This window comes from Pseudophryne corroboree, unplaced genomic scaffold (assembly GCF_028390025.1).
Source record: "Pseudophryne corroboree isolate aPseCor3 unplaced genomic scaffold, aPseCor3.hap2 scaffold_656, whole genome shotgun sequence".
NCBI lineage: Eukaryota > Metazoa > Chordata > Amphibia > Anura > Myobatrachidae > Pseudophryne > Pseudophryne corroboree.
Window position 1 is genome coordinate 331,983 of NW_026970244.1, and position 10,221 is coordinate 342,203.

The window sequence follows — 10,221 nt, forward strand, 5'->3', positions numbered from 1 at the left end:
TGCTGGCTGCAGTATTGGGAGGTTTGGGGATGCTGGCTGCAGCATTGGGAGGGTTCGGGGATGCTGGCTGCAGTATTGGGAGGTTTGGGGATGCTGGCTGCAGTATTGGGAGGTTTGGGGATGCTGGCTGCAGCATTGGGAGGTTTGGGGATGCTGGCTGCAGCATTGGGAGGTTTGGGATGCTGGCTGCAGCATTGGGAAGTTTTGGGGATGCTGGCAGTAGCATTGGGAGGTTTGGGGATGCTGGCTGCAGTATTGGGAGGTTTTGGGGATGCTGGCTGCAGTATTGGGAGGGTTGGGGATGCTGGCTGCAGTATTGGGAGGGTTTGGGGAAGCTGGCTGCAGTATTGGGAGGTTTGGAGATGCTGGCTGCAGCATTGGGAAGTTTTGGGGATGCTGGCTGTAGCATTGGGAGGTTTGGGGATGCTGGTTGCAGTATTGGGAGGTTTTGGGGATGCTGGCTGCAGTATTGGGAGGGTTGGGGATGCTGGCTGCAGTATTGGGAGGGTTTGGGAAGCTGGCTGCAGTATTGGGAGGTTTGGAGATGCTGGCTGCAGTATTGGGAGGTTTGGGGATGCTGGCTGCAGTATTGGAAGTTTTGGGGATGCTGGCTGCAGTATTGGGAAGTTTTGGGGATGCTGGCTGCAGTATTGGGAGGTTTGGGGATGCTGGCTGCAGTATTGGGAGGTTTGGGGATGCTGGCTGCAGCATTGGGAGGGTTTGGGGATGCTGGCTGCAGTATTGGGGAGGTTTGGGATGCTGGCTGCAGGATTGGGAGGTTTGGGGATGCTGGCTGCAGGATTGGGAGGTTTGGGGATGCTGGCTGCAGTATTGGGAGGTTTGGGGATGCTGGCTGCAGGATTGGGAGGTTTGGGGATGCTGGCTGCAGCATTGGGAAGTTTGGGGATGCTGGCTGCAGCATTGGGAGGTTTTGGGGATGCTGGCTGCAGGATTGGGAGGTTTGGGACGCTGGCTGCAGCATTGGGAAGTTTTGGGGATGCTGGCTGCAGCATTGGGGAGTTTCAGGGACGCTGTCTGCAGCATTGGGAGGTTTCGGGACCAGAGAAACAGACATATAAAAGGACATAAAAACATAGAATGTTACCACAGATAAGAGCCACTTGGCACAAGAAGTCTGCCACAAGCACATTTACACGCTAGAAATAATTATTTCCAGGAGCCAGTTAACCTACCAGTATATTTTGGATTGTGGGAGGAAATCCACGCTAGTACGGGGAGAGTATATATATTCCACACAGGGCCATGGTGGGAACTGACCCCATGACCTCAGTGCTGTGAGGCAGTAATGCTAACCACTACACCATCCGTGCTGCCCTCACAATGGTCTTTCCAGCATTGGGTGTATTTTCCAGTAAATGGTGCAGCAGCGTTAGCAGAGAATATGAAGATACTTCCTCTTGTTGGGATTGCTTTGACACTACAGCTATGGGGCGAATACTTCATTACAGAGTGTCACAATCCTGACTGAATTCCTCTTGTCCTGTGACTTACCTCTGCCATTACTCCTGCAGGTCAGTCTATCCTACGTGCTGGGTTTGGCTCAGCTCACCAGCTCCAGGAATATTCTTACCTGAGAAGTCCCTCAGCATACAAGCTGCAGTCTGTGTTACTTGCTGCCTGTGTGAGTTATCCATACCTCCCAACTGTCCTGATTTTCACGGGACAGTCCCATTTTCTGGGTCCTGTCCCGCTGTCCAACCCACAGGCCACAGTGTCCCAGGGTGGTGACCCTGTCACTTGTTGAATAGATGCTGCGCATATGCGCACAGCGTCTATTCATGGTAAACAGACGGAGAGTGGGCAGCAGCTCCCAGAACGCTGCCCATTCCCTCCCAATGATGAAAACGTGAGACATGGCTAGCGATCCTGTTATTCTGTGAAGCCACACAACCTTTTGCTGAGGCCACTCCCCTTTTTCAGGTGTACGTGGTTTTGTTGCGAATGGGAGTCCTGAGTTTAGTTTCTATGATGTTGGGATGTATGGAGTTATCGGTGTTTTTTTCTTATTCTATGTATCCTTTGCTCTGTGTTTCTGGGACTTGATTACCGGAAGTTAATTTCTTGTATATTTTTCTGTATACTCGCCCAATAAAACCGTTTCTGATCTGCAGGATCCTGTATTTAGCAACTGGTCTGTCCACAGAGCTCCACTTCCACTCAGTATCCTGACTCAGAGACTGAACACCAGAGTTTCCACCAAAACACAGAAATGGGCACAGCCATGTTGGATTCAGTCAGCTGACTCTCCACAGCCAATCCGCATGCTGCTCTTAGACCAGCAGACCACAGTATCCAATCACCTTACGCTCAGTCCTATAAGTTACACTTCCTGTCTGGCTCAAACGGCCAGTACAATGTCGGTTCTGCTGAAATTACAGCTCTGTGCTGAGCTCCCAGGTATTCTGTATCTGAACGGACCCAGTTCACCCAAATCCAGTTCCAGCCTGGTATATTCAAGTCTCCAGTCACCACTGTGTTCCAGTCTGCTCTGTTAAGAGACTTGCTCCTGGCCTGCTCACTGTTTCCAGTCCTGCCATTCACCAGTTCAAGTCCAGTCATCTTCCAGTTCCAGTCCATTTCCTATTCTGGTTCCAGTCCTGCTCCAGTTACTATTCGAGTTCCTATCACCATCTGGTACCAGTCCAAACACAATGTGGATCCAATCCAGTCAACATTTATTTCCAGTCCAGTCACCATCTTTCCAGACTCTTCACTCTCCTGTTCCAGTTTCCTGTACAATAAAGTTATTTTAATTGTTATACACACCTTCGGGCTATTCACTCACCTTCAGCTCCTGCTTCAGCATCTCATGTCTACCCAAGTCAGACTCAACCCTCAGGCATGACACAGAGTAGCGAGTATGTGTGTCTTTAGCCTGCTGTGGCACCAGCTTATCTTGTGTTTATTTGTGCACCTGATGCTTTTTTTTTCAGTTTTAGATGCCAAAGGCAGACAACCCTTTGTGGCTCTCGTGTGAGGCAGACAACCCTGGCGGCTCTGGTGTGAGGCGGACAACCCTGGCGGCTCTGGTGTGAGGCAGACCACCCTGGCAGCTCTGGTGTTAGGCAGACAACCCTGGCAGCTCTGGTGTTAGGCAGACAACCCTGGCGGCTCTGGTGTGAGGCAGACAACCCTGGCAGCTCTGGTGTTAGGCAGACAACCCTGGCGGCTCTGGTGTGAGGCAGACAACCCTGGCGGCTCTGGTGTGAGGCAGACCAACCCTGGCGGCTCTGGTGTGAGGCAGACAACCCTGGCAGCTCTGGTGTTAGGCAGACAACCCTGGCGGCTCTGGTGTGAGGCAGACAACCCTGGCGGCTCTGGTGTGAGGCAGACCACCCTGGCGGCTCTGGTGTGAGGCAGACCACCCTGGCGGCTCTCGTGTTAGGCAGACAACCCTGGCGGCTTTGGTGTGAGGCAGACCACCCTGGCGGCTCTGGTGTGAGGCAGACCACCCTGGCGGCTCTCATGTTAGGCAGACAACCCTGGCGGCTTTGGTGTGAGGCAGACAACCCTGACGGCTCTGGTGTCAGGCAGACAACCCTGGCGGTTCTGGTGTCAGGCAGACAACCCTGGCGGCTCTGGTGTGAGGCAGACAACCCTGGCAGCTCTGGTGTGAGGCAGACCACCCTGGCGGCTCTGGTGTGAGGCAGACAACCCTGGCGGCTCTGGTGTGAGGCAGACCACCCTGGCGGCTCTGGTGTGAGGCAGACCACCCTGGCGGCTCTGGTGTGAGGCAGACCACCCTGGCAGCTCTGGTGTGAGGCAGACCACCCTGGCGGCTCTGGTGTGAGGCAGACCACCCTGGCGGCTCTGGTGTGAGGCAGACCACCCTGGCGGCTCTGGTGTGAGGCAGACCACCCTGGCGGCTCTGGTGTGAGGCAGACCACCCTGGCGGCTCTCGTGTTAGGCAGACAACCCTGGCGGCTTTGGTGTGAGGCAGACAACCCTGGCGGCTCTGGTGTGAGGCAGACCACCCTGGCGGCTCTCGTGTTAGGCAGACAACCCTGGCGGCTTTGGTGTGAGGCAGACCACCCTGGCGGCTCTGGTGTGAGGCAGACAACCCTGGCGGCTCTGGTGTGAGGCAGACCACCCTGGCGGCTCTCGTGTTAGGCAGACAACCCTGGCGGCTTTGGTGTGAGGCAGACCACCCTGGCAGCTCTGGTGTGAGGCAGACAACCCTGGCGGCTTTGGTGTGAGGCAGACCACCCTGGCGGCTCTGGTGTGAGGCAGACCACCCTGGCGGCACTGGTGTGAGGCAGACCACCCTGGCGGCTCTGGTGTGAGGCAGACCACCCTGGGGGCTCTGGTGTGAGGCAGACCACCCTGGCGGCTCTGGTGTCAGGCAGACAACCCTGGGGGCACTCGTGTCAGGCAGGCCACCCTGGCGGCTCTGGAGTCAGGCAACAACCCTGGCGGCTCTGGTGTGAGGTAGACAACCCTGGGGGCTCTCGTGTCAGGCAGACCACCCTGGCGGCTGTGGTGTGAGGTAGACAACCCTGGCGGCTCTGGTGTGAGGCAGACCACCCTGGCGGCTCTGGTGTGAGGAAGACAACCCTGGCGGCTCTGGTGTGAGGCAGACAACCCTGGCGGCTCTGGTGTGAGGAAGACAACCCTGGCGGCTCTGGTGTGAGGCAGACAACCCTGGCGGCTCTGGTGTGAGGCAGACAACCCTGGCGGCTCTGGTGTGAGGCAGACCACCCTGGCGGCTCTCGTGTTAGGCAGACAACCCTTGCGGATTTGGTGTGAGGGAGACAACCCTGGTGGCTCTGGTGTGAGGCAGACAACCCTGGCGGCTCTGGTGTGAGGCAGACAACCCTGGCGGCTCTGGTGTGAGGCAGACAACCCTGGCGGCTCTGGTGTGAGGCAGACAACCCTGGCGGCTCTGGTGTGAGGCAGACCACCCTGGCGGCTCTCGTGTTAGGCAGTCAACCCTGGCGGCTTTGGTGTGAGGCAGACCACCCTGGCGGCTCTGGTGTGAGGCAGACAACCCTGGCGGCTCTGGTGTGAGGCAGACCACCCTGGCGGCTCTCGTGTTAGGCAGACCACCCTGGCGGCTTTGGTGTGAGGCAGACCACCCTGGCGGCTTTGGTGTGAGGCAGACCACCCTGGCGGCTCTGGTGTGAGGCAGACCACCCTGGCGGCTCTGGTGTGAGGCAGACCACCCTGGCGGCTCTGGTGTGAGGCAGATCACCCTGGCGGCTCTGGTGTGAGGCAGACCACCCTGGCGGCTCTGGTGTGAGGCAGACCACCCTGGGGGCTCTCGTGTCAGGCAGACAACCCTGGCGGCTCTGGTGTGAGGCAGACCACCCTGGCGGCTCTGGTGTCAGGCAGACAACCCTGGGGGCACTCGTGTCAGGCAGGCCACCCTGGCGGCTCTGGTGTCAGGCAGACAACCCTGGCGGCTCTGGTGTGAGGTAGACAACCCTGGGGGCTCTCGTGTCAGGCAGACCACCCTGGCGGCTGTGGTGTGAGGTAGACAACCCTGGCGGCTCTGGTGTGAGGCAGACCACCCTGGCGGCTCTGGTGTGAGGAAGACAACCCTGGCGGCTCTGGTGTGAGGCAGACCACCCTGGCGGCTCTGGTGTGAGGAAGACAACCCTGGCGGCTCTGGTGTGAGGTAGACAACCCTGGGGGCTCTGGTGTGAGGCAGACCACCCTGGCGGCTCTGGTGTGAGGAAGACAACCCTGGCGGCTCTGGTGTGAGGCAGACCACCCTGGCGGCTCTGGTGTGAGGAAGACAACCCTGGCGGCTCTGGTGTGAGGCAGACCACCCTGGCGGCTCTGGTGTGAGGAAGACAACCCTGGCGGCTCTGGTGTGAGGAAGACAACCCTGGCGGCTCTGGTGTGAGGAAGACAACCCTGGCGGCTCTGGTGTGAGGCAGACAACCCTGGCGGCTCTGGTGTGAGGTAGACAACCCTGGGGGCTCTCGTGTCAGGCAGACCACCCTGGCGGCTCTGGTGTGAGGCAGACCACCCTAACGGCTCTGGTGTGAGGAAGACAACCCTGGCGGCTCTGGTGTGAGGCAGACAACCCTGGCGGCTCTGGTGTGAGGAAGACAACCCTGGCGGCTCTGGTGTGAGGCAGACAACCCTGGCGGCTCTGGTGTGAGGAAGACAACCCTGGCGGCTCTGGTGTGAGGCAGACAACCCTGGCGGCTCTGGTGTGAGGCAGACAACCCTGGCGGCTCTGGTGTGAGGTTAGGTTGGTCACTTGTGGGTGTGTTTCTTGTTTATCTGTTCATAACACTGAAACATGGGTAACAACTGCAGAGCGTCCTATTCTGACATCACAAACTATACACACTCTGGCTTCATTCATGTTTGTATGCACAGACTGAGTTATTGTACTGACCTGCTGGAAATATTCCTCCATCAACGCATCCGCCCAGACCTCTGCCTGCTCTGCAGGACGAGCCTCATTAGAGATGTCACATAACTTAATGAGGGCTTTCTTCACCTGCCGAAAACTGAATGTTAGAGGTGAGAGACTGGGGTCACAGCGACGGGTACAGGATGGAGACTGGGGTCACAGCGACGGGTACAGGATGGAGACTGGGGTCACAGCGACGGGTACAGGATGGAGACTGGGGTCACAGCGACGGGTACAGGATGGAGACTGGGGTCACAGCGACGGGTACAGGAGAGAGACTGGGGTCACAGCGACGGGTACAGGATGGAGACTGGGGTCACAGCGACGGGTACAGGATGGAGACTGGGGTCACAGCGACGGGTACAGGATGGAGACTGGGGTCACAGCGACGGGTACAGGATGGAGACTGGGGTCACAGCGACGGGTACAGGATGGAGACTGGGGTCACAGCGACGGGTACAGGATGGAGACTGGGGTCACAGCGACAGGTACAGGATGGAGACTGGGGTCACAGCGACGGGTACAGTATGGAGACTGGGGTTACAGCGACGGGTACAGGATGGAGACTGGGGTCACAGCGACGGGTACAGGATGGAGACTGGGGTCACAGCGACGGGTACAGGAGAGAGACTGGGGTCACAGCGACGGGTACAGGAGAGAGACTGGGGTCACAGCGACGGGTACAGGATGGAGACTGGGGTCACAGCGACGGGTACAGGAGAGAGACTGGGGTCACAGCGACTGGTACAGGATGGAGACTGGGGTCACAGCGACGGGTACAGGAGAGAGACTGGGGTCACAGCGACGGGTACAGGATGGAGACTGGGGTCACAGCGACGGGTACAGGATGGAGACTGGGGTCACAGCGACGGGTACAGGATGGAGACTGGGGTCACAGCGACGGGTACAGGATGGAGACTGGGGTCACAGCAACGGGTACAGGATGGAGACTGGGGTCACAGCGACGGGTACAGGATGGAGACTGGGGTCACAGCGACGGGTACAGGAGAGAGACTGGGGTCACAGCGACTGGTACAGGATGGAGACTGGGGTCACAGCGACGGGTACAGGAGAGAGACTGGGGTCACAGCGACGGGTACAGGATGGAGACTGGGGTCACAGCGACGGGTACAGGAGAGAGACTGGGGTCACAGCGACGGGTACAGGAGAGAGACTGGGGTCACAGCAACGGGTACAGGATGGAGACTGGGGTCACAGCGACGGGTACAGGAGAGAGACTGGGGTCACAGCGACGGGTACAGGATGGAGACTGGGGTCACAGCGACGGGTACAGGAGAGAGACTGGGGTCACAGCGACGGGTACAGGATGGAGACTGGGGTCACAGCGACGGGTACAGGATGGAGACTGGGATCACAGCGACGGGTACAGGAGAGAGACTGGGGTCACAGCGACGGGTACAGGATGGAGACTGGGGTCACAGCGACGGGTACAGGATGGAGACTGGGGTCACAGCGACGGGTACAGGAGAGAGACTGGGGTCACAGCGACGGGTACAGGAGAGAGACTGGGGTCACAGCGACGGGTACAGGATGGAGACTGGGGTCACAGCGACGGGTACAGGATAGAGACTGGGGTCACAGCGACGGGTACAGGATGGAGACTGGGGTCACAGCGACGGGTACAGGATGGAGACTGGGGTCACAGCAACGGGTACAGGAGAGAGACTGGGGTCACAGCGACGGGTACAGTATGGAGACTGGGGTCAGCGACGGGTACAGGATGGAGACTGGGGTCACAGCGACGGGTACAGGAGAGAGACTGGGGTCACAGCGACGGGTACAGGATGGAGACTGGGGTCACAGCGACGGGTACAGGAGAGAGACTGGGGTCACAGCGACTGGTACAGGAGAGAGACTGGGGTCACAGCGATGGGTACAGAATGGAGACTGGGGTCACAGCGACGGGTACAGGATGGAGACTGGGATCACAGCGACGGGTACAGGATGGAGACTGGGGTCACAGGGACGGGTACAGGATGGAGACTGGGGTCACAGCGACGGGTACAAGATGGAGACTGGGGTCACAGCGACGGGTACAGGATGGAGACTGGGGTCACAGCGACGGGTACAGGATGGAGACTGGGGTCACAGCGACGGGTACAGGAGAGAGACTGGGGTCACAGCGACGGGTACAGGATGGAGACTGGGGTCACAGCGACGGGTACAGGATGGAGACTGGGGTCACAGCGACGGGTACAGGATGGAGACTGGGGTCACAGCGACGGGTACAGGATGGAGACTGGGGTCACAGCGACGGGTACAGGGGAGAGACTGGGGTCACAGCGACGGGTACAGGATGGAGACTGGGGTCACAGCGACCGGTACAGGATGGAGACTGGGGTCACAGAGACGGGTACAGGATGGAGACTGGGGTCAGAGCGACGGGTACAGGATGGAGACTGGGGTCACAGCGACGGGTACAGGATGGAGACTGGGGTCACAGCGACGGGTACAGGAGAGAGACTTGGGTCACAGCGACGGGTACAGGAGAGAGACTGGGGTCACAGCGACGGGTACAGGATGGAGACTGGGGTCACAGCGACTGGTACAGGAGAGAGACAGGGGTCACAGCGACGGGTACAGGAGAGAGACTGGGGTCACAGCGACGGGTACAGGATGGAGACTGGGGTCACAGCGACTGGTACAGGAGAGAGACTGGGGTCACAGCGACGGGTACAGGATGGAGACTGGGGTCACAGCGACCGGTACAGGATGGAGACTGGGGTCACAGAGACGGGTACAGGATGGAGACTGGGGTCAGAGCGACGGGTACAGGATGGAGACTGGGGTCACAGCGACCAGTACAGGATGGAGACTGGGGTCACAGCGACGGGTACAGGATGGAGACTGGGGTCACAGCGACGGGTACAGGATGGAGACTGGGGTCACAGCGACGGGTACAGGATAGAGACTGGGGTCACAGTGACGGGTACAGGATGGAGACTGGGGTCACAGCGACGGGTACAGGAGAGAGACTGGGGTCACAGCGACGGGTACAGTATGGAGACTGGGGTCACAGCGACGGGTACAGGATGGAGACTGGGGTCACAGCGACGGGTACAGGATGGAGACTGGGGTCACAGCAACGGGTACAGGAGAGAGACTGGGGTCACAGTGACGGGTACAGGATGGAGACTGGGGTCACAGCGACGGGTACAGGAGAGAGACTGGGGTCACAGCGACGGGTACAGTATGGAGACTGGGGTCACAGCGACGGGTACAGGATGGAGACTGGGGTCACAGCGACGGGTACAGGATGGAGACTGGGGTCACAGAGACGGGTACAGGATGGAGACTGGGGTCACAGCGACGGGTACAGGATGGAGACTGGGGTCACAGCGACGGGTACAGGAGAGAGACTTGGGTCACAGCGACGGGTACAGGAGAGAGACTGGGGTCACAGCGACGGGTACAGGATGGAGACTGGGGTCACAGCGACTGGTACAGGAGAGAGACTGGGGTCACAGCGACGGGTACAGGAGAGACTGGGGTCACAGCGACGGGTACAGGAGAGAGACTGGGGTCACAGCGACGGGTACAGGAGAGAGACTGGGGTCACAGCAACGGGTACAGTATGGAGACTGGGGTCACAGCGACGGGTACAGGATGGAGACTGGGGTCACAGCGACGGGTACAGGAGAGAGACTGGGGTCACAGCGACGGGTACAGGATGGAGACTGGGGTCACAGCGACGGGTACAGGAGAGAGACTGGGGTCACAGCAACGGGTACAGTATGGAGACTGGGATCACAGCGACGGGTACAGGAGAGAGACTGGGGTCACAGCGACGGGTACAGGAGAGAGACTGG

The 10,221-nt window shown here is 59.0% G+C and overlaps 1 protein-coding gene across 1 annotated transcript in view; it reads right to left on the reverse strand.

Annotated features, from left to right (window-relative positions):
* LOC135036785 (high affinity cGMP-specific 3',5'-cyclic phosphodiesterase 9A-like) overlaps positions 1-6,473 on the reverse strand; it is a 67,859-nt gene extending 61,386 nt beyond the window's left edge. The window contains exon 1 of the mRNA XM_063954480.1: positions 6,374-6,473. Coding sequence (XP_063810550.1) covers positions 6,374-6,394 — 21 coding nt within the window. The 5' untranslated portion in view covers positions 6,395-6,473. The remainder of the gene's footprint in view (positions 1-6,373) is intronic.
* Positions 6,474-10,221: the final 3,748 nt, after the last annotated feature.